The sequence below is a fragment of the Melanotaenia boesemani genome, chromosome 17 (assembly GCF_017639745.1).
Source record: "Melanotaenia boesemani isolate fMelBoe1 chromosome 17, fMelBoe1.pri, whole genome shotgun sequence".
Classification (NCBI taxonomy): domain Eukaryota; kingdom Metazoa; phylum Chordata; class Actinopteri; order Atheriniformes; family Melanotaeniidae; genus Melanotaenia; species Melanotaenia boesemani.
The window spans coordinates 6184233-6209788 of NC_055698.1; the positions used below are offsets into that span (position 1 = coordinate 6184233).

Genomic DNA, 25556 nt, shown 5'->3' on the forward strand with positions numbered 1-25556 from the left:
TGACAACTGTGAGGGGGAGATTTTTTTTCTAACTCATCTGTTTGGATATTATTTTTCTAGTCTTAAAATTCAGCAAATGTAGGGGCGTGTCCTTTTGATTGACAGGTATCCAATATCCGCGGCAAGGAGGGAGAGTGCAGCACAAACGCGGTTTTTAGCCGGCTAACAGTGCGCCTTAGCTTTAGCCCACCTACCTCTGTTAGCTGGTTAGCCACCGTTAGCTCCAGGTTAGCTTGGTTAGCTCTTGAGTTTGATGGATGTCAATCATCCACCCCCACCTTCACAGTCCCCCTCTCAGCTCTCTTTGCCATTTTTGGATTTTCCAGTAATGACTACACGCATGACGCCACCAAGATGACGATGCTGGGAACCGCCCAATGAGCTTCAATTGAGCTCTTCAGAAACCTACGGGTGACGTCATGGAGGCTCCGTCCATCTTTTATATTAAGACTATGGGTGGCACCTGCTGTTGGTTATAGAAAGCTCTTCCTCACTCCCTTCGATGCATAGTCACTGTTGATGTATTTAAAAGTCACTTAGATGTGTGTGTGTTTTTTTTAACAGGCTTTTAAAAATGGGCTTTATTACTGTTTTAATGTTTTTATTGTGTTTTTTGCTTATAACGTATGTCTTAAATCTTTTTATAATTCTTTCTGTTTTTTTTGTACCCTGTGAGCACTTTGTGATTCCATATCGGTGTATATAATTATACAATATATTTTAAGTGTATAATAGTATACAATAAGTATACAATGTATTATTATTACATTTAGAGTAAACATGTTAACCAGCTTCTTTAGTCCAAAACATTCAGTCTTCCAAAGCAGCTTAAAACCATAGCTGATTTGTCCTTATGTTAATAAACTTTGGAGATTCTATAGCACTCAGTGGTTAAAAAAACTATGTGCTTTTATACTGTAGTTTTTATAAGATTAAATTAAAGGTTAATATTTTACAAATTTGGGTTGTTTACCTACAAAATTATGTGCAAGTCTGTTTTTTTTTTTGTTTGTTTGTTTGTTTTTGCCCATGCGCACCGGAGCACCTTTAAAATGTATTTTGAGCCCCATTGGTGTCATGTTCCACCTTAATGCAACATTGGAGGGTAACCGTGAAACAATGAAATGTATTATTGTATTAACTGGAATTCAATATATAAGAATAACTAGCTTCAACAAGGAGAGGATACAGAAGCTCCCAGACCAAACCTCATAAGCAAAGGGAGAACATGTAAGGCTGTTGCTGATATATGAAATGAGAATCCTCTTGTTGCAGCTGTAATAAGATCCCATCACCAGGCAGCCCACCAGGAGTTTAACTTATTTGCCTATAGCTCATTGTTATTTAAGATACAATTATCTACATTCAGTGATAATTCTGCACCTTTAAAATTTAACAATAGCCCAGAGTATTTAGATGAAGGGCCATTTCAGCACCTTATAGGGTGCTTTTCTCAGAAGTGTACCTTTGGGTAATGACATCATTTCTTTTTTCTCCATGTGTAGGAAATTGTGACTATTCTTCAAGATTGCATGATATAAAGGTTATGATAGTCCTGATGCTGCAGGCTGCATTCTTTTCTGAAACATTTCCCTCCTGACGTCCATTGATTTTTTTTTTCCCCAGAAGCATTGGAATATCTAAATTTGCATTTTTAATGGGCAACATTATCATAATCTCCTCATGTGCTGTCAGTGAACTTGACCACCTCTGGCTCTTCACCTTCCATCAAAGGCTTTCCAGGTTAGATCGCTTCACAAGGTTACTGCTTTGTAGTCATAAAACCACCAATGCTATGATTTAAATGTTAAGGTATATTGTGTGCAGACACCCATCAAAGTCATGTAACCTTAGCAGCGACTAAGCAGAACTCCACCAGCAGCTGGATATAGTCAGAAAGACAAAAAGGGGAGCAATACCCCCGCTCTTCACCTTCTATGTTTTCCTATAACGGTGAGTTATTCAGCTGTCTCCCTCCACTATCCAGGTCATCAATTAGTGAGCAGGAGGTTAACAAAGAAAAAAAACAGCCAGTTTTGTTCTGCCCTTCACCTATATCTCCTCTGCCTTTTGTTCAGAAAGCGAGTGCTTATTAGGAAACTCCTGCCAATTCCTGGGTGAGGGATTTGAGAGACAAGCTTTAGTGATTGGCTCTAATGCCGTAACTGACTGCTGGGTTTTTATCCTGGCCTAGCTGAACTCCAACATTTCTCAGCTACTGTATGCTCCTTCAGCTTTTTGTAATTACACCATGTCCTGTGACTGGCTGTGATCATGTTTCATGCAGAGTCGTCCTCGGCTTTCGCCTCAAAGCAAATACCATCCTAATTCCTCTCTGCTAATACCAACTAGCAAATCAGAATGAGTCTCCTGAAAAGCTGAAACTGATTAATATGTATGACGCATATAAGTTTAATATTAGCATGTGCAGACTTTAATGCTAATATTTGCATGCTTCTTCAATCATCTTAATCATTTCAGCTGCACTTGTGCAATCTGCACAACTAATTCCAAATAAACTGAGTAAACTGCTGCGTCAGGAAACAAAAAATGTGTCCTCCTTCTAATGGATTCAAGTTTACCAAAGGATCATCAAAGGAGGCAGCAGCACCGGGGCAAACAGAGTGTCAGGAAATGTGCCAAGTTAAACCGGAGTCGGACGCATCCATCATTTCCACTTGGATGAAGCCTTGAACGCTGAGCTGTGCCATCCCTCGAACAATGGTCTGCGGATTGCACAGCAGAAATCTCTCTGCGATCCGACAGCTTTCGTCCTTCTGACAGGATGTGTATCGGCCAACTGTGTCCTGGATGGTTGTTGAGATATCTCAGTCTACCGACTCCCTACTGCTACCTCGCCAATGGGTAAAAATGCTTGTACCAGCAGAAAAGCATGTTTTTCTGAATGAGAACAAAGCATCACTCTGCTGCTTTCACAGTAATATGCTGCAAAAACCATATCAACTGAGAATAAAAATAAGAACTTTTAAAGAAGGAAATCGAGAAGACTGAATCAGAAATGAATGCAGATTTAATTAGATTTTGTTAGGAAAAGTTGTCTGCCAAGGACACATTGAAATAGAAAGAGATTAAATCTTTTTTTAAAAAGGCATAAAAAAGGCTCACTGGTCTTGGGTTAAATTTAAATCCAGCATGCTACCTCACTGCCTTGTGCAGAGCAACCAATTAGCCAAAAACTTTAAAACTTATAATTTTTGATGGCACACTGGCATTTATTGTTGCACATTAATGGAGCTGTCCTTGAGCACACTTTGTAACTTACTTTTCCAGCCCTGGGCATCATGTGAAAGCTGCTTTACAGCATACGACACACACCAGCAACTGCATATCAACACACATTTCTAACATGCATCATTGCTGCAGAAATGCAAGAGGAAATGCTGGAGGAAGGGAGGAAAAAATGACGGAAAGAGGTAAGATAAGAGTCACCACTGGAAAGACTTTTACTGGCTGGAGAGAACTTAGAGAAAGAGACAGGATGCAAGACAGTTGCTGAGGTAGCCTTCGTTAAGGGCCGCCAAGGTGTAAAAACCTTTCAAAGTTCAGAAGTGGGGCTTTAAATTGTGCTTGTAGCTCAACTAAAACTAGTTATAATGAACAATTGACAATGATTTTTTCTGAAACTTGCAGTTGTAATTCATGCGTATTTGGTGCAAAAGGAAACTATACAAGTGGGCAATTCTATAGTGTTTGTAAGCAGAAAAGTGTTTGACACCCTCTTCCCTAATGGTAGAAATGCACTACATCAGCTGGTCAAATGAATGAAATGGCAACAGATGCTGAGGAAGAAGGGAAAGTTGTGGGATTGACTGTGACAGAGACAGCGATGGCGCATTTTGAGATTTGTGACATTTAGTATGTTTGTAGTGTATAGCTTGTGTAAGTATAGTCAATACAATTATACGACTACTTAATGTGAAGTTCTTTTATTTTAATATAAATAGTTGTGTATAACATTGTTTATTAAACTTGCATATACGTTTCTGTAATTTATAATTTAATTTTGCATTCTAAGTTGTAAAAATTATTCGTTTGAGATGTTTGTGGTTTTCACTGTAAATAAATACACTTTTACCTATTAGGATTTGATATCGTTTGCATAATTTAGGTACAGTGTGTTAATACAATGTGTTAATACAAGGCAAGGTAAACTGTTTATAAAATTAAATAAATCACCTTAGAAAAACAGCCAGTTACACTCTTGACCTCAGGGGGTTAAAAAAGAAAATAAATTAGGACATTAGTGAGCAAATTGCTACTTATTTAGCTATATAAAAAACAGTAATAATTAGGATAATAGAAGCCATTTGTAATCTTTATTGAATTTGCCATGGCAAAAATTTTAAGGGATGCATTGTGGTGTGGTGGTTAGCATCACACTACCATGCATCCTGGTCACAGTGAGAAGGTCGCTGGTTCGAGACTCGGCTGGGGGTGGAGCTCAAACCTGGGGTGTGGTGGCCTATCTGTGTGGAGTTTGCATGTTCTCCCCGTGTATGCGTGGGTTCTCTCTGGGTTCTCTGGTTGTTTGTCCCTATCTGTGTTGGCCCTGCGATGAACTGGTGACCTGTCCAGGGTGTACCCTGCCTCTCACCTGTTAAATGCTGGGACAGGCCCCAGCTTACCCACGACCCTTAATGGACTAAGGAGTAGATAATGAATGAACAATTTACCCATGTATTGCACATGTTTTATAGATAATTTGCTGGAATTTGCTGGCATTGCGTGAGACTATTTTTGCTTACAGACTATTTAAAAAGAGATGATGCAAATGTTAGAGGTCTTAATTTGAACATTTAAAACAAATCACCAGTAAGTACACACACATCTCCTTGTATGGACAATCTGAATATATCAGTCTTACTGAACAAATAGCTGTAATCCGTATGGTTTATCAAATATCAAAATCTACTGTGATTTTGTGTGCTTTGGGTTTTGCTAATGCTTTAGATATTACAAGGGATTATGCGACTTACAAAAACCTGCCTGAAATTCTGCATGGGTTCATATCTTTAGACGATGTAAGAGGATTGTGCTGCTCCTTTCTGTACACCAAAGTGTGTTTAATCAAATGACACCTTTTGCTCTGTTGTGTTGTTGTTTGTGAGAAAATAAATAAGGCAGAATCTGAATTCTTCTCCCGTTCATAGAGCTGAAACAAAAACCGAGCCAAAGCATCATGTGGATCATTAGGAAGACAGCAGACACAGGAAAAGAGAGGATGTATGATTAATCACAGTTAACCTGAAAGTGGGGTGGGGTTGCCAAGGGAGAGTGGATGTGGGGTGGGGGGGTGGGGGGGGGGGTGGGGGGGGGGGGGGGGGCACATCTGACAAATTCTCATCATTTGCTGAATGCATTTCTGCGACTTTTGTTGAAGCTGTGCTCACAGAAAGCCAGTGCATAGTAATTGTGCTGAGGACAGCAGGGCAGCAGAAGGATAAATCACCACTCCCAGCACAGAGAAAAGCCACAGTCGGAACTGGAAATAAACCAGTGGGACTCCTTACGCCTCACTAATGGCCTGTGGTGCTTTCAGCCTAAAGATGCTCTCTGGGAGAGGGCCCAGAGATCCAGGCGATGTACAGATGAGCTCTGATCATGCATCTATGTTGAAAAGGCAGGATTTTCTTACTTCTTGAGTAGGTGTAACATGATGTGTCATAATGGTTAAATTAAGATTTAAAATCTTATTCTGTTTCTGTAGATTTTATTACAAAGACATGTAACTCACACTACAATATCATCAGTCTTACAATATCACACAAGTTCTAAAGAAATCTGTAAAAATCATCAGACACCGCTCTACTTTATTAAAGCTAACAGCCTGGAACTTGCCACTTGGTGTCCTTGTCTGCTTCATTTTGATAAAAAGCTATGTTTCCAGGGGATGGATTTAACTTTTTTTAAATGGCTGTTTGGAAAATGGCTTTGCCACTTCAATGCCAGAAGCCAAAGGTGATGCTTGCGGCTCAGGAGAAAACCCATTCAACTCAGACCGATCACTCTTGCCTTTGCTACCTGTCAGATAGAACAAATTGAATTTATCTTCCTTTGGTGGCTTGTTGAAGCTCTAAACAGCGTATTAGTGGCCCTACTTATCAAAGCTGTCAAAGCAAATGGTTTTAGCTGTGAACTTAGGTGACTCAGATCAGCCTCAGATAGAAAGTGTAGCATAGTTAGTGCTTGTCAACATTATATCATAATTTTAATTCAAGCTCTTTAACGTGTAACAATCTGAGAATTCCCCCCCACAAAACCAGAAAGCATGTAAATTAAGGCTTAAATAAGTTTAGTTTTACTTTTTCGAATACTTGGATGTTTTCTTTCACTGTGTTTTTCTTTGCAAGCAGTTCCATTTGTGCTGTGATTTCTGCTCTAATCATACTAATCACCTTCATTTTTATTTATTACTTTGACATAGAAAATAAACACAAAATAAATTTGTGATTGTTTGATTATTCCTTTGTTGTTCAGTTGTTGACTGGTTTACTGCCTTTCACCCGCAGGCTCATTTGCACTGGTGGCGTCAACATGTGCACTAGAAACTGGACTTGTGGAGGAATGTTGAGTCTATATGAGGCATTGTGATGGCGTGGGATGGTATCAGCTTAACTAGAAAAACAATGTCTGTAATCATTTAAGTCAGCGGTTTTGCAGAGAGATATCAAGATGAGATTCTGTACGCATATCTCCGCAGTCTGGGACCAAACTATCCTCCAAGATAGCATTACTGACCTTCACTGAGCGGAGGTTTTAGCGACTACATCCAGAATTTGAAAACTTGTGGGATCAGCTTGGACGTGCCAGAGTGACCGGCACAACCACAATGGCTGACTTCTGACTAATTCTGGTTGTTAAAAAAACAATATGTCTTGTTTAGACTTCAATCATTCAAACTAATAAACAACACCAAACGAGTCAACAGCAGAAACAACCGATTTTTTTTTTTTTATTACTGCAACCCACATACTCAACTCTGCTGCTCATCACACAAATGCATTTTCCTGACAAATGTGGCTCCATTTAATAGGAAAGCTTTTCAACAGAATAATTTTATTACAAAGAAGAATTCTTGCAGCAAAGGCATAGTTGACCAAACACAAATTTCCTGACTTTTTAAGCCAAGTTGATTTGTCTAATGCCCTCAGTTAAAATAAAAGAAAATAAATGTATAAATCATTTAGTTTAATATAATATAAAATACACCAACATTATTTATTATTTATGTTGGCAGAGAGTTTCATTTCATTTATTTAACCAGGAAAACCCTCATTGAGTTTAAGAATCTCATCTACAAGAGTTAGAGTAGATACATAAACAGAAATTCCTCACAATCAGTAAAAATCAGTAAAAACTATCAATTAATAAATCAAATTTGATTTACATAGCACTTTTCAAACAAAAGAGCAACACAACAACAGCAATGATCAAATACCAAATTAAAATGACTTCAACATCAAATCAAAGATTAAAGCCTTGACATTACCAAGTATACAACCTAACAAAATTAAAAACACACACCTAATCATTATCTCTCACACACTCACACAGATGAAGCACCATCACCACCACCACCACCACCAATCCCATTTTCCACAGACAAACTTTAATCCCTTGATTAGGCTTGAGATCAAGAACTCATAACCCAGAACTCACAGCTGCTCTACATTTAAGAGATTTGACTGTCTGCTGTAGAAAACTCGGCATGTTAAGCTGACTCTGCTGTAATTTGTTTAATGAGCAGAAACGCATGTTTTTTGGGAAACTAAACCAACATCTTCACAAATTCAGTGTGTTACTCACATGCAGTGTTGCCCTCCCACTGCCCTCTCCAGTGACATAGTGCAGGTTACTGCCGTCCTTTCCCCTGGAGGGTTAAGGTGTAAACTTGAGTGTTGCCCCCATCTCTCCAACCCCTGGCTAAGAGCAACCTTTTCACTTTTACACCAGCCTTCCTATCGTGCTCCCAGTGGGAAATCCCCATCAAGCAATGAGCTCAAAAAGTAAATAAATAAATAAAATAAATAAAATAAAATAAAATAATAGCGATACTGCTGAAGACTCCTGGTGGCGAGCGAGGTTTCTCAAAACAATCAGTAACATTCCTCAAAATGGTTTGACTATGTGAAGCAGATTGTCTTAAACCATTTTCCAGCTATTAATAACTGTTAAAAAAAGGCTCCTCCAGCTTTAAAATGACCTGGAATTAAATATGCATCATGCAAAATCCACGGTACACTCAAGGAAATTAAATCCACTGTTAGATAATTCCTTCAGATCATGTACTATATTCATAAATATTCATCGACAAATTAATACAGCGTCTGCAAAGCATCATTGATCAAGGTCAGTCAAAAAGAGCTGAGTTAGAATTACAGTCGTGTAACAGCACCAGAGCTTCAACAGCTCTTCAAACAAGAAGTAACATCCCTAACATAGTTGTACCCCAGTTCTGTCAGCCAACCCTCTGCCTGTACAGCAGATACGCTACATCTAATAACATAAAACATCAACAAAAAGTGTCAAGTGGCTGTTGGAAGGAATTCAAATCAAAATCAGAGCTATTGAAGTTGGTTTCATTATCTATAAATAACTAAATCTAGAATTCTCCGACTGTGAACTTCACACTCTCTGAGATGTCTCTGGTGATGGTACTATGTCACTTACTTTAGGAAACTGCTTGACTGGTATTAAAACTTTCTGGCCCAGTTTCATGTTCTTGTTGATCACGACATCAATGAACTTCTCCTCCTCCTTCCCGTCGTCTCTCTGAATTTTTTCGATCTCTAGAAAAAAAAGACAAAGAAGAAAAAGCTATATTAGTTGGTTTTGGAAAGCAGGAACTAATCAGGTCAAAAACAACACTTTACAGTAGAGATAGAACCAATGTAAGTTTTCATCATCAGGTGCACTATTAGGCACTTTGGAACAAATTGGTTCTATGGCCTCTTGAGGGTAATGGGGAAGGGGAGCTCCCGGAAGGACAACACACCTTCAAGGTCTTTTTCTCTGCAGTTGTTCAGCAGATAGAAACATTAAAGTGGTGTAGTAAGGTAGCAGCCAGGCGGTGGGCGGTGAATTGGTCAAAAACCTTTTCATAACTCCTCTGTTGCACATAGACTCAGTAAATCCTGGGGTCCACTAAGAGATTTTGCCAATAATATGAGATGAAATGTTTTATTGAACATAGAATAGACACAGTCTTTCTATTCAGACTGCTAGAGGTAAACTTAAAAAAATGTTCTTTATATGTGCTACTGTTTTTCACAATGACGTGTTGGGTGTTGTGTCCAGACATTAATAGTACTGATATGTTGTCTGGACCAGTCACTTACTGTGTGAAAACATCAGTGTCTGGGACATGCAATCTCCATTCACAGTAACAAACAAAGAGCTCTAATTGGAAGAGTGCTGATACAGCTGGGGATAGCTCCTGAGAATAGAAAGACAAGACCTGGAAGTTTCCAACTCCAAACATAGCTGAACACAGGTCTACGTTCACCCAGAGCAGTGGTATTCAACTAAAGCATAAATTTAAATTTAAATAGTAAAATAGTATAGTAATATAGTGACCTCTGAAGTAGAGCATGGTTCATTTATGATCATCACCAAGGATTTCATTTGCCAAGATACTAATGTTTTCACCCAATGACAGTTACAGTACATCATGTGGAACAATCATAGTGCACTAGTCAGCCTTAGCCCGAGAATACACATTTTTAAACCTCTACTACGACATCACTTTACTACAACATGTAATTATAGTTTTTGTTAGGGACTCATTGTCTTTGAGTGGCCGTTATTTATCCGAGATTTCAAAATGATATTCCTTAATTGTTAAACCCCGATTTTCTGACTGATGAAGTCAAATTGCATATTTTTTTTCCTCAAAATCCAATGCTGACATAAAAACACTGCAGCATAAAAAAGATAGTACAAGCAAATATTAGTTATTTATTTTCCAATAGCATGAACTCTTTTAAGATTTTACAGATTTGCTTACTTTGTCAAAACAAATTAAAATACAACTCTGTGAAAATGTTACTCATAAAATATTAATTCCCTTTATGCCTCATTCACATCACCTTCTGGGTGAAGCTCAGTCACCATTAGCACTTCATAATTTGAGCAGATAACATTGTTTTACTTGAGCAGACATGACATCAGTTACAGTCCCTGATTAGAGAAAAAACTGAATGAAAGGACACAAGAACTCGCACCTCCAGGCTACCAAAAATACTGGCTGTCACACTTTCTCTTTCCACAGAGGTAGACTTTGATGTATGGGGAGACGTAACCTTGAACGTTTAATCAGATGGATAACATCTGTGTTTCAGTGGCAGGAAAATGGTTTTGTAGAGGGGGCAGCAGGGAAGTGCAGGGAGGTCCACGACAAAGACTCTAGGCTAAAAGCCTGGCAGAGGGAAAGGATGAGGCAAAGGGCAAACTCCATCACAGATTCATTCCTACTGTGCAAAATTTTTAGATTGGAAAAAAAAAACAGATGAAAACAAAACAATTGTGATGCTGCAGCCTTTTTTCTTTTTTTTCAGGCTCAGGGGTTTAAAGGGTGGCTCAGAATCAGAAGAGATGACAGTCAGATAAAGGCAAAAGAGACTTTTTTAATTGGAAAACATGAGAAAATATCCTACATTTTTCAATTAAAGCAAGCTGAGCATATCACAAGGGTAGTTATGTCTCAACAAAGCAATGCAGCATTACATTAGCAGAATGCAATTAAAACCTGTGATATGCGTTTTAAGTAGGATTAAAAGAAGTATCAGTGAGATGGAGATATCTTTCAGCCTCAGTTTATCCCAAGGGGGGCAGAGAGTGCACACATTCTGAGAAAAGACAACATTAATATTAATACATCGCCTAGCAACATGCCAAGATGGTGTTTCCTCCTTCCACCCAGCTTTGTCCTCAAAACACTCCGGCTCTGATGTGTTGGAAGATTGTGACTGAGATTATGTTATATGTGCAGCACATATTTATTCCAAAATAATCAGTCAGCAGGTGTACAAAGCTGGCAAAACTGCAGCTTCAAATGAGCTCATGCCCTGAACATGGTGTCATAGGATCAGTAAGTGCAAATGAACTAACCGCACCATGAACTGAGAAGCACCTCCACCTCAGAGTCATTACCATGTGCTTAAACGAAAGAGATTAAACATGCATCACTGACACAAGCACAATGTGCCTGCTGTTTCTTTTTTTTCCCCTCCTTTTCCTTCCACCTCCTTCAGATTCCCCTGCTCCAACACTACTTGGCTGTTTCAGAGGCACAGCGGCGACCTTTATTAAATCTGAAACTTATTATCCTCAAGTTCAATGAGAAATGTCATTAGAAGGATTTTTATCACTATAATGGTTGCATTTCATTACAGGAGTCTTCCATTCAATAGCAGCGCTGGCTCATGGAGTTACATAAAGAATAAAAGGACTTCAGTTGCTTGACAAAGCTTTTCAAACCTATTTGTGCTCAGATGCCAAAGGAAAGAATGAAAACTATACTGCATTTATTATTTCTTAAATGTTTGCCTCTATGGCCACTTGGCCTTTACATTGCTGAGGGCTTCATAGAAAGTCATATACAGTTCCTCCAGATTGATTAACAGCTGGATCACTGCTGATGTCTTTCCTCCGTAGCATCAAAGGGTAATGTTTTTTTAAACCATATTTTTTTTCATCTTTTTTTTCTTTTTAAACAATGACAATACACTAAATCTGACTCTACCAAGTCATTATTAACCTGTGAAGTCCTGGCTACGTTTTCAGAAATATAAACAAAAAATGCCTAAAAATGTCATACTTATTGTCAATAAATGAAGAACTGCATCCAGTAAAAGGGTTAACATGCATGTTTTTGGTGTCTCTGGACATCTACAAACCTCAATGATTTTATTCCCACTGTTACACAGGGTTGCAGTTAGGGGATTAATGGGAATGTATTGGAGTTAACTGGAATCTCTGGAAACAAAAGAGAATAATGTTGGAATATTCAAGATGTTTTTGTCGCATGGATTTGAAATATAATCTGGGTAAATATACAGTTTACAGGCTTATGAATGTGGGAGCAAAAATAAATAAATAAATAAATAATAAAAATGGTGGCAAACTATAAGGCTCTTTGAATCTGACTAGTGTTGGGAGTAACATGTTACAGTAACGACATTACTTTTTTGAGTAACGAAGTAAAGTAGTGCGTTACACTTAAAATATCAGTAACGAAATTACTTTACTGGACTACAGTAACGTGTTTTTCTGCGTTACTCGAGCCGTAGTTTGCCCATGTGTAAAGTTCTGATCTATTTTGAGTGGTACGCGCATGCTGCTGCCTGTGTGTGTGCATGCCTGGGCACGTTGCCATAGAGATTGATTTGCGTGATGTGGCTGATTGTGCGCCAACCAAGGAAAAAGAAAAATGGAGCTGGAGACGGAGACAGGGGCTTTTGGTTAGTGGCGATATTTGCATTATTTTCAGTTCAGTCCAGTTTTAGTCCAAAATTGTGGAGAAAGATCCTGCTCGCTGGTCAGTGGAAAAAGTCCTACAGCAGCCGACCCGCCTAAACAAGCTAAGCTTCTTTCAACATTTCCTGGAGCAGCCGGTAAGACAGAAATTAACAAGCTAGTTGCAGTGTTCATTGTAGGAGACATGCTCCCCCTGTCGACTACTGAATCGCCCAAGTTTAGAAAAATACTGGATAAAATGATTATGAGACAAGTGTGCCCATTTCTTCCCACAGACAGGGATGTTGTTCTTCTGGTTTTAAAGCCATTTTGTTTACAATATACAGTAAACACTATGCAGACAGGCAGTGATGATTCAGCTATGATGTTTGTCCATGTCTACACAGTGAATCAAGAAATGGTAAAGTAATAAGTAGTGAAGTTACCTTTCAAATGAAGTAACAAGTAAAGTAATTTCATTACAATTTACAGAAGTAATGAGTAACTAGTAACTGATTACTTTTTTGAGTAACTACCCCAACAATGAATCTGACACAGAGCCATCCTCAACAAGGCGGGGCTCAAACTTTGAAGAGGAGGAGTTGGATGTTAATGAGGTCCAGGAAGAGTCCATGGCCGGAGAAATTTTGGTAAAGATACAAAACATGGGCTTGAGAAGGACGTTTTTTATTTACAAGTTAAATGGGACTTTTTCTAAATTTATTTTTGGAGGTATGTCCACCTATAGTTGGGTCATTTCACTTAATTTTTCAAAGGGTGAAGTCAAGGTTTTACTAATATTTTCTGAATGTTAAGCAGTAAAATAATTGTTTAATAAAATAATTAAAACTCAATCAAGTTAAAAAAAAATGTGTATTTTTTGTATGAATGTCTGCCTGTGACAAAACAAAATGTTAATATTTATGTTTGGATATGACACAGTTTGTTAAGATTACTCCTAATCTCAATTTAACTACCATAAATTCACATAAATCCCATGGAAAGTCTCCAATATAGAAAATCCCTCTGGTCACATCCTCACCTCTTTTTACCACCCCTTTGCAATTCCAGCATCAATATTTTTGTGTCTGTCATATCTGAGAATATGACAGAGGGGAAATGTAAAATTGTTTCTTTTTTTCATATTCTAATGATAAAAACATGTTTTCAATGACTTGATGCACACAGATGCTATTGATCACCTTCAGTAACACCTTCACTAAATCAATTCTATTTCTATTTCATTTGTGTTGCCACCTATTTAAACAGAAATGTTTGTGTTGAGTAATTTTCAGAGAACAGTAGATCTACACTGCTATACAAGCTGTACACTGACTACTCTAAGTTACATCTAAGTTCAGTTTCTGTAGGATGTCCTTTAAGAGATAAAATAAAACTGGTGCTAAAGTGTGAAGGGATGAGGGAGGGATATAACTGTATGAGAGTTATATGACGAACAATGAATATATACAATAATACATTCTATTAGCTTTTTATTGAGTGAATTTATGTGATTGTGGTGTACTGGTTTCCACTCTTACTGCTGCAGGAATTAGGGACCTGTGAGTAGCATTCTGCTGTGCAGCACTGTCAGTGTTCAGGATAGGGTGGAATAGGAAGGGGGGGCTGTACTTTCACATGGATGACAGCTTAGACATCATCTTCCTCTCTCCCACTACCTTAACTGGGCCCTAGCATCCCAGTTCAGAGGTGTACTGTACTGGGATGCCCCATTACAGCCAAGCCAGCAATAGATGCAGCTGAAAATGTCAGATTGAAGAATATCAAAGCATACGGCTTTACTTTAATTGAGTCTGACACAGGCTGAAATTGCAATGTGTCTGACTTGTAAAGATAACTACATTTTACCAATCACTCATTCTCTGAATTACATATACACTATAACTTGCCCTCACCAGCTGTCATGTGGTGAATTTTGAACAATGAAATTAGGTGTAACACAGTAACCACAAAATTTTGAGCCCACCTTAATCATCAGGGGCCGGTTGTTCAAAAAATTTAATACGGATAAAAGCTATCCAGATTTGGGAATCCCATTTTTCAGGATGGAGGATCATGTAATCCATCTCACTTCGATCCCGGTTATTCAAAGCAGCATTGGAATGGATCACCCTTATCCAGAATCCTGTTTTTCAGGATCCCAAATCCGGATTACCCGCATTTACATCAATGTGGGCTTCCGGCCATGTGAAGAACAACAGGTAAAAGAGACGGTATGAGGTCACTTTAAGTACTTTTCCCTTTGCGACAACACACAGGAAATCACGAACATCAACTTCTGTGTATAATCATATGACTTCTCATCGGAGCCACAACAAATATAAAACTAATCCATTAACAACTGCACTGTGGATATTCTGGAAACAACTTCACAAAGGTCCCTCAATGTGACATTAATTATGCACCTGAGCCCCATGTTGAGGTACCAGACCAACATTTGGTATTCTGTCAGAATGAGGGACTGACTGGATGTGTAGTAAGGGATGCAATTGTTAGACATTATTTGTAACAGGTACTTCCCTGAATATGCAGCAGTGAATGACAGAAAAATGGATTATTATATTTGTTTTTGTTGTTGGCATTTGCTTTGGGGTTTATTTCATGGGGACGAGTTAATATTATGTTTTAGTGTTGCTATACTATGCTGACAGGCTTAATATGTAGCCTATGCTACTTTATTTATTCTATTGTCGTAAAAGTTAAACAAGTCAGGTGCAATATATATATATATATATATATATATATATATATATTAGCATATGCTGACTAAAAAGATACCATTATTTGTTCAAATGTGAGGTTTTACCGCAGTTTCCTCCTGAAATCCGCCTTGTAATCCTACCCTCTGTTGGGATCAGGATAATCCTGTTTTCTTGGATCAAAGTTATCCAGATCTTACTCAAAAGTTTTGAAAAACACAAACTGAAGGTTTTATCCAGATAAAAACCAGAATTGGTTTACGTGATCCAATCCAATTACGGAAGCTGATCAGTTTACGTTTGAACAACCGGTCCCTGGTGATCACTAGAAAACAAACTTTATTTTCTTTAGATAACAAGAAAAATTATCCTGTTATCGTTAGAAAATGGTCCCTGTAATCTTGAGGTAATGAGAAACTCAATCATTATCTCGACTTGTTACCCTCAACTCGACCATATTGAAGCTTCTCCATGTCACATAACTTATTGATGTGAAGGAATTAAGTATATACATCCATTAAAAAGGAAAATGATATACAGATATATTCCACAATGTTTAATACAAGGGTCTCCAACAGAATCTATTGGCAAAAGTTCTGCAGTAAAATTAGTTAAAAAAAAAAAGTGTTACGAATTCTTAGAGGAAAGGATTTGGGAATTCAATATTTTATTAATTCATTCCATATGGTTCTTTGCACAGCTATGAAATGTTAATTTAAAATGCTTTCACATAACTTCACAAGTCAGCACTGTTCCTGAATGGTTCTCCCATAACTCATAACTTGAAGAGACTCAAGCTACAACTATGAAATTGTAGTTAAATAGACTTGCACAACGCACCCATGGCTCCTTCTAGAATCTTCTCATCCCTAAGCACTTCATGATTGAATTTGTAGAAATGTTGTCTTGCATGAGCCTGCAAAATATAGTCTAGAATAGTGACACCCATGATGGGACACCGTTGCATCTGTCTGCCTTCCTATTAGAAATGGAATCACTTTAAAGCAGCTCTGTGATTACAGCTTTCCATTTAAAATTCATAAGCTATGTAGATTTAGTGGGATTATGCATGATGTTAGCAGGGAGAGTGGATTTAAGGACAGAAGCAATCAGGTCATTATTTCTACCAGTTTTATGTTGGGCTGAGGTGGGCTACATCGTAATATGCACACTGGTGGTACCACCATTGTTACAAGACAAGTCAAATAAGCTGACATCTGGTAGGAGAGCATGCAGTAAACACAACTGATTAAACCTGAAATTGAATCAGATGTCTTTTTTTTGTTTCTTTCTTTTAGCTACAAATAGGATGGTTGGTAGTTCTGTTAGCAGAGCATTATATGACCTAATGACATTTCTATTATTATTATCATTATTCTTTAAGATGGTTCTTTGAAGGTGTTAAACATTTCAAAAAGTGGTTAAATACTATTTGTTTAATATAGATAAACATTTTAAGCAGTTGTGATCTTTCCAAACTAATTCTAATTAGAGCTGTACTAATTTTCAAGTGCTAGTATTTAGCTCATCGTGCTATGTTATATCTTTGTTTCAGGAGCTAAAGGAGCTTTTAACAGAGAGCAAACCAATTCTTGTGAACAAAGTGAACTACCCCCAGGTATGCTTCTTCCAGAAACATCTTAACTGTAATGAAATCAGACTGTCAGGCTTCCATCAGCCATATTACTGTTTTAAAAGAAAAACCCTTTGGTATCAAACATGAGGAGAAGCATCTGACATTTCAAATTTAGTAACACAGACACCTTTTGTTTTGTTTGATGTAAAATATTGTGAGTTTGGTTATCTCCAGATGCAGTGCACACTGTTAATCAAGAAGTAGCAAAAAAATCTAACAATTTTTTGATGTTCATGGATATTTTATGATTATCGTCATTTTTACCACTCATTTCACACCAGCACAGACCGGATGTACCTGCACAGAAATAACTTAGCTCTCTGTGCATTTCCTTTTAAAAATAATTGAATTGAAAATTGAAAGACAGAGTTTCTCTTATGGTCCAATAAAAGAATATTTTATCTAAATAGTGCAATGAGAGGTTATTAGAGCCATTCTCCTATGTAACTGCTAATGTATGCTGCTGTCTGTGGCAGACTTATTACTTTGTTTTTTTTTTTTTTTGCAATCATGGATGGAATTAATGTAATGCTCCTACTGAAACACCGTGCAGGTTCAGTCAACCAGAGAATGCAAACATAAACCCAACTAAACAGTGTCAAACAGCGGCCTTTCTGTGTGGACTTTGCATGTTCTCCCATTGTATGCGTGGGTTCTCTCTGGGTACTCCGGCTTCCTCCCAAGATGAATGTAAGATCATGTGGAATTGTTTCCATTTGAAAATCTAATAAGGAAAATGCAGATATACAAAAGTATAGTGTGTAACTAAATTCAGACTATCCTACTTTTGTTATTATAAATAAGTTCTAGAAATATTGACTTTGATACGATAAATACTGCATTAGTGTCTACAAATAGGAACGTTTTTTTTTTCTTTTATATGAAAATTACAAAGCTTGATGTACAGAATTAAATTAAATTAAATTAAATTAAATTAAAGAGAGTTCAGTTATACTTCTTTAGCCAATGGGGGATACTCTAATTTGTCTATTTCTTCTAAATATGTGATTGAAAACAAACGTAAAATTATTTTTATCCTTTTTTTTAAGTGAAACTGTCTCACAGCGGCTCCTGAATCAAATCAAACTGAAATCGGATTGTGACAGACTTTATGATATCGACAAACATTTAACTTAATCCACAGAATTTATCAAAAATCTTTTCATGATCAAACATGATGTTGGCACATAAAAACATTAAATTTCCACTAAATCAGAGTGGTGACAGTTTTTATAACCTCTCCACTAGACTGAGTGACTGCTGAAGGTTTCAGGCAGTACGGTCGATGGCAGAAACAGTTTGCCCTGCACACATGTAATATGTGCTATGAGTGTGACCACACACATTTACTGTGAATCATGGTGTCAGGGCTCTGACCCTCGAAAGAGAAACGCTAACGCTCAAGAAAAAGAAAGAAAAAAAAGAAAAAAAGACACACATCTCTGCTTGCTGCTGTCCTGAAATCTCAATTTCACTCTGGCTCCTCCATTGCCTTGACAAGGTCAGGCTGGCAGCAGGAATTTGTCTCGCCCCCTAATCTGGAGATTACATTCTCGGCGGCCAGGCAAAGCCTTCCCTCTTTCCCCTTTCCTTTCTGCCTCTCTCCCTCCAACCCTGCCAGCCTGGCTCTGTACTGCGAGGTAACGAGCCAAGACCTGCTTACAGTGTAGAGATAATGTCCACGGATTAAGACAGAGAGCCCCTCGAGTGGTGCCTCTTTCATTTCAGTATCTGGCCCGTGAAGCGTCATACATACACCCAGCTAGTCACACACTCCACTCCGTGGATCTCTGTGGAAGTCAAACTCTGTCTTCTTATGGAAGTGAATCAGCATTTGGTCCAAAGCCACCAAACTCATTGGTGATGGCTACAGCATCACAGATATACAAAAAGAGGATTCTCACTCCAGAAAAGAAACTGGATCTTTAGGGATGCTCTTTTTAACCTCAGGGTGAGTCACCAATTTAAAATGGCTGTGTAAGAACATTAAAAGTTCCCCGAAGATCCCCCTGGGTGGCTGAGTTATTTAAAGCGCATGAGCTTGGATTTAAAGGCCCATTTAATGCCTGAAAGATGCTTTTTAATACCCTACAAATAAGCCAAAGTTGCTACACACTTCTATTTTGTGTGACTATATTTCATAAACTCCAGACCTGGGTTGTTTGCCTCTCATTCAGATAGTAACAGGGGGCATTTATAAGGACTCCTCTAAAGATATTGAGTTCAGTAGTACAATTTAAAGTCTGCAAACAAACTCAGTGGCTTAAAAAAATTAACATATGATAAAATTTACTTCTGATTCAATGGAATTCTGCAACACAGAGCTTCTTCTGTTGAGCTGTCATGGTTACTGTAAGGAAAACCAATGCTATTGATCCTAAACTCAATTTGATGCCTTGCAGGAGTGGCTGTGCCACAACATCTTCTTTAAAAAGTTGTATTTGTATTCATGAGTATCACTAAAAAAAACATTACTAGCTGTCTGTGCTATGAACAAGTGGATGAAAGTCCCATTGTAAATACAAAAAACAGTCAAAGTTGTATTAAAAATGCTGAATATGAATTGAGATTAGTCCTATGTAGGTTAATAATATTCTACAATATATAATTCAAAATATTTCTCATCATAAAATATTCTGTTTTCACAAAATAAATGAAAAAAGCAGCACAATGCTGAGAAGTTTCCTAAAAGCAGCACTAAAATAGTGTAGCCTGAAACATACAGCAGCTGTCCTTAAAACAAACTAAATTTTTCTATGTAATATGTTATAAAAAATTCATATGCATTTGGGATGTGTATTTTTCAGCTTTCACATATATTGGAGAAAAGTGAAAGGCCCAAGCAAAACTGACAGTGTTTAACAAGCTACCAGTTTTAACTTTGGCTGAATAATAACTGAACTTATCAAGGACGAGAAAACTCTGTTTTGAAACATGATTTTTTTCGCAGTTAAGGAAAGGAAGCTTATTATGTTTGCTCTAACTGAAAACTTTTCAAGTTTCTCTGATTGGTGGGGGGTGTAGGGGAAAGTCTTGGTTTTTTTATTTTGAACAATTTACAGTGAATTTCACATCTTTAAACATTAATTTTTGAACATATTTTGTCTTTCTGGCAAAGTTGACTTCCTTCGCACTTCTTTTAACTTGCTGCATTTTTTTCTGATTCGACTTATACTCCGGAGCAACTTATAGTCCAGAAAATACTGTACATTTTCTGAGACCTTTTGCATCACTAATGCAAAACAATAATTTTGACCTATCACACATTAATAAATGATAAACATACCAAAATGATTTTTGTTAATTATTCTTTTTTTACATTTTGTTAAAGAGCCAAAAAAGGACTTCAGAGTAAAAAATATATTTTTCTCCCCATTACTCTCTGTACATGATCCAGTTTAAAGTATTTCTGACGACATGAATAATCTGCTAGTCTGTATGTATTTGTCCCACTCCAGCTGTTCAATTTCTTCAAATTGATCATTTATCTGTATGCCATCTGGAATGAGGATGAGGAACAGTTTGATCTGTCATTTCTCTCTTACAGCCCTTCCTCTGATGAATATGAACACGTGACAATTCGGTTTACTCTATGTGTTTATTAATGCCGACTGATAGTGAGCCACATGCTTCTCTTCATCGCACAGTAAGAAGGTTTAAACCAGGACTGGGGCCTTTCTTTGTGGAGTTTGAATTTATTTATTTTGTATTTCAACCACGGGGGCAGCGTGGCTCAGTGGGTAGAGCGGTATAAATACAGACCATTTACCATTTGTGAGTAAGCATGAGTGGTTGTTTCTCTCTCTGAGGTGGCCCTGACGACCTGTCCAGGGTGTACCCTGGATTTATTCCTATCAAATATTTAGAGCAACTTTATCACAGTATTCATATCAGATACACATACAACTCACCCTGGCCTGTTCATCTGAAAGATTTCGGTATGTTTGTCCACAAATGGTAGCAATAAAAATGTAGTTTTTACTATGACGATAAATGGGCCAGATATAGACGTATCAAAACCATGATACCACGCAGTTCCCAATTTTCATTTGAGTCCAATATTCTCAAATATCTGACTTTTTAAAAAAGTCCATTTAAGAATTCTGACAGTTTAATAATGATTTGATTAACTATTTTCTATTGTCATTTATGTCATTTAATGTTATTTTAGTGTTTGTTTTAGGGTTCAATAATTACAGTTTCTATCTATCTATATATGATATCTGTACACCTTACAGATAGATAGATAGATAGATAGATAGATAGATAGACAGACAGACAGACAGACAGACAGACAGACAGACAGACAGACAGACAGATAGATAGATAGATAGATAGATAGATAGATAGATAGATAGATAGATAGATAGATAGATAGATAGATAGATAGTGAAAATTAGTTTTACTTCTGGTTTTTGTTAGGGAATCTGTTTTGCTGTGGATGGACATTAATTGTACAAAGCAGTGTCACCGAATATTCTCACTGCTGCGTTTCTGCATCCAGGCTTGAGGAAGTGCCTCTCTTGTTCCTGAGCGGCACCAGAGGAGTGATACTTGATAAGAGCTCCTTATGGTCCCAATATCTTGGTCTAACATAAGAAGATGCCAATTTAGTGTCCACAACTCAGATTACCGCTTAGATAAACCACTATCTTCGTTCAGCAGTCAACAGTAACAGCAGCACATCAAACAGTTTCCTTTGGCTTAACTGTCCGGATTGAGGCAGGAAATAAATGATGCATCATTACAGAGCACCATTAAAGAATTAACAGTTAAATGGGCACATCACAACCCAAACAATGCAACCCCGACTTTTTTTTCAGTGGTTAACCCCAACAAGACAGCATGGCCACTTTATCCCACAATTACATGCGAATGTTTGCCTGTTGGCTAATGAAGTTTCCCATAAAACTGTCATTAGGCTGTAAAAGGGCAGAGGGCTGGGGAGGAGGGAGTTCAGGAAGAAAATGAAAACTGTGCAGCTTAATGTACATCATTATCTGGGACTCATCTCAGTCTGCATTATCAAAAGATACTGAATCATCATAACTTGTAATGACCAGACCGTCTTCATTTTATATTTCAATTACTCATTGGGTGCCAATTTTTATGGCAAACAAATGTTTTAAAAAGCTTCTTAAAAGCATCTGCAGCTTGTTTGGATCTATATATACCAGGTCTTTGATTCTTGCAAACGGAGAAATTAATTTGCACACAGTCAGTGAGCATTAGCCAGACATTAGAGAGAATGTGAGCGTTTATGATTTTATCATTTGAATATTATTCTTTAACATTTTCCACCTAACACGCAGCCTGTCTGCAATGCTTGTCCTCTGATCACGACAAGCTCAGTCAACCTCTGTTCCTTACTGAGGCAAATCAATTAGATTGCACATTGTCGTCTTTTCATGGTGGTGAGTATCAAACAATTTGAGATGGAAAAGGATCAATAATGAAAATGAAATAAGGTACTTGATGTTCTCCAACAGCAATATACTCATTTCCACACAGAGATGATGTTTGGCACCCACTGCAAGCTGCTGGCAAAGACTCGGATCAGCTCTGCAAATACATCCTCTGTTGTTTTATCACCACAGATCATCTGACAGTTTTGTATCCGGGATTAGCAGTCAATGTCACAGAGCACTTAAACGGGGGAAGTTATTGTCAGTAAATCCTGTTCCTTTTTAACTCATTACACATTTCCCCGATCGAGAGGTGCTTGATTATGAAATATGTTCAGTGTATTTAGTTGCAGATTTAACTTTGCTCCTGAAAGAAGGGATGGTAAAACAAATCAGAGGAACTATAGTATAAGTTCATGTTATGCCTATATATACCGATATATAGTAACATTAAAACCATTGTGACATGCTTTTGCTGAAGTTGCATGGAGAATAACATGAAATAGTCCATGCTCAAAATAAACAGATGCATTTGAATAAAGCTGAATAAAACTGAAGTTAACTCAATGACTTTTAAGTGCTTAAGTAGCCCAACAACTTTTTTTTTTTATAACTCTACTGAATGAAAAATGAATAAATCATGTCAGTTTCAGGGCAAATTCAATGCAACCCATCAAGGACACTTGAGATCAATATCAGCCACTACCAATGTTATATATATATATATATATATATATATATATATATATATTCATGCTCTGTTGTTCCTAACAACAGAAATAGATGCAACCTGTAAACACAGATGCAAAACTAAACAGTACAGAAACAGTGTTGTTTCAACTACATTACTGAACACGCGGTGTTCGTCAGCACAGATATTTGAATAATTTGCCAGGCTTTATTTATGTATTTAGTTTTTTCTTATTTATTTATTTATTATTTTTACTTTTAATCTTGATTTGATACAAAGCTTGTTTTATTTGGAATTTTAATTGGTGAAATTCTGAGGACTTGTTTCCATGTTTTGCTTTTCTTTTGGGTTCATTTTGTTGTTATATGTTGCATCTGTTTACTGGTTTATGTTTCAGTGCGTATGAAGTCATCTTGATGCTAAACAAATTCAGCCGGTTAAATTTAAACAAAATTAACCTAAACCTGAACCTAAACTACAGTCAGTAGTAGTTAAAATGTATGGGATATTTTTTTACATGCAGGTACACACTGCATGTAAAATTGTAATGGCAATCTCCCAGTAAATTAAAATGTTTTGACAAACACAGCTGATCATTAGCCCAGACATAAAAGAAAATGTTGATTTTTACTCAGGGTAAAAGCAAAGTAGGACTAGGGGAGTAGTAGCTGATTTTGGTCATGTGAGTGCCTTGTCACTGCTAACACAATTCACAGAAAACCACTTTATCCTTTTTATTTATGAAGTTTCTGACAGTTTTCAAGTCTTAATTTTAGAGGATGGCCAATAAAGAAATAATGATGGACAGGAATATTTGCCCTTATTGAAAGAGCTATGAAGAAGACTCTGACTGAAGACACTGTCCCATTACGCAACATTATTCTTTTCACGTACTAGTTAAGTAAAGTCCCCACAAATCCATCCTTCTTTCTTTTAGCTTGTTCAGTTTTAGAATCACTGGCTATATACAACATTATACTGATGTTAATCCGATTAAGCCTTTGCTCTTAGGACAGACTCTAAGGACACTGCCACATAAACAGCATTTTCAGTTAAACCTGTACAAGGTAATACACTAATTAAGCAATAATTAGCTTAAGCTATGTGAAGATCTTAATTAGATTATGTAGACATGTATGCAAAGTAATCATTACTAAATTGCACTTTAGTGTTTACAACATGTTATAATACACACTACTACTTGAACAATGTTGTGACTGAATAGGTTATTTGAATGATTGTTCATGAACTCATTCATATTTTGGGTGAATGTGAACTGAACGTAGTGTATTTCTGCCGGACGAACATTATTGTGAGCGCGCGCATTCTGGCGTTTGTGAACGACGTTCGCTTACAGTTGAACTTTGTTATAGAAAGATCCAGATGTCTCTGGAGCCTTCCAGGCAAAATCCCGGCTTAAAGCCATCGAAAACAGACCCAAGCCTAATTTATAGGTGAAAAACACCAAATCTGGCAACACCAGCCACCACAGAGCCACACCAGGCATTCCTCATCAAATTGCGAAACATGGAGGAAAAATCTGCCTCAATGATCACTACAGCATCTTCGTATGATCACTTTAAATCATTTTTTGAAAAGGTCAATGATGATCCAGGAGGGAGAAACCTTGCCTATTTATGTAAACTTTTGGTGTCAAGAAGCAACTCCGGACATCAACAATATGAACAGCAAACCTGGAACAGCATATTGAAATAAAGCACCTGGCTAGGGGTCCAAGGTTTGTGAACTAAATGTCACTGAAAACAATTTTTTGGGGGGTATCAGGCTCCTCTTGATAATCTCATTTTTTTTATTTCTTTATTTGCTTATATATATTGTTTTATCTTATTTATTTGGTATTTGTGCAATCTTGCTGGACCTGACCAGAGGGGACTAAAGAAAAAAAAAGAGGACAGTAATGTAAAAAGGACAGTGAAAATAAAGGAAGTAGAGACAAAGATACAGTAGAATGAAGTAACGACTCTTCAATCCAACCTAAAAACACACAACCAACTGATACACTTGTACAGAAACACAACAGAGAATTTCTTACAGCTTTTACAGGTAAACTAAGCTGACAATCATTAGGAGCTCCTAAAAAAAATAACCAAGACAACAAAAGCAAGATGAATCACAACAACAGCCAAAGTACCAAAGACACACCCAGGGCTGGACTGGCCATAGGGCATACCGGGCACTTTCCCGGTGGGCCGATGGTGATTATGGGCCTGGCCGGCGGATTATTATTTATTTTTTTTTATTTTATTTTATTTTATTTCATTTTTTTTGGAAGTGGGGAAGAGTTCCTACACATCTTACTAATGTTATTAGTATTGGTGCACAAAACTAATAGATCGATCATCAGCCCATTAGCCATGATTGATTCTGGGCTGGACCAATCACAGCCGAGGGCCGCCCACCCGTTTGGGCCGCTGCAGTCAATCAATCATACACGGTCACGAAGAGAGGTTCACAAGATGGAGAACGCCAAAAAACGGAAAGGAGGGGCAGAAAAAATTCGGGAGAAAAAGAGACAAGCGCTTCAGGCAGATGCTGCCAAATGTACTAAGATTACAGAAATGTTTGCTGGTGGCCGGCGAGGAGTTCCGTCTTCAGCATCCAGATCC

The 25556-nt window shown here is 37.5% G+C and overlaps 1 protein-coding gene and 1 long non-coding RNA gene across 4 annotated transcripts in view; both read right to left on the minus strand.

The window, feature by feature from the left end:
- khdrbs3 (KH domain containing, RNA binding, signal transduction associated 3) overlaps positions 1–25556 on the minus strand; it is a 165628-nt gene that overhangs the window by 88345 nt on the left and 51727 nt on the right. For all 3 annotated transcript variants that reach the window (XR_006013512.1, XM_042012453.1, XM_042012452.1), the window contains exon 2: positions 8692–8810. Coding sequence is in view for 2 of the 3 variants with exons in the window: in XM_042012453.1 (XP_041868387.1) it covers positions 8692–8810 (119 nt within the window). In the remaining variant the exon portion in view is untranslated. The remainder of the gene's footprint in view (positions 1–8691; positions 8811–25556) is intronic.
- LOC121657084 lies at positions 16165–25532 on the minus strand. Its single transcript, XR_006013514.1, has 3 exons — positions 25093–25532; positions 21388–21397; positions 16165–16176 (listed from the first exon to the last, which is right to left on the minus strand). It is a non-coding gene; the product is annotated as an uncharacterized LOC121657084 (long non-coding RNA).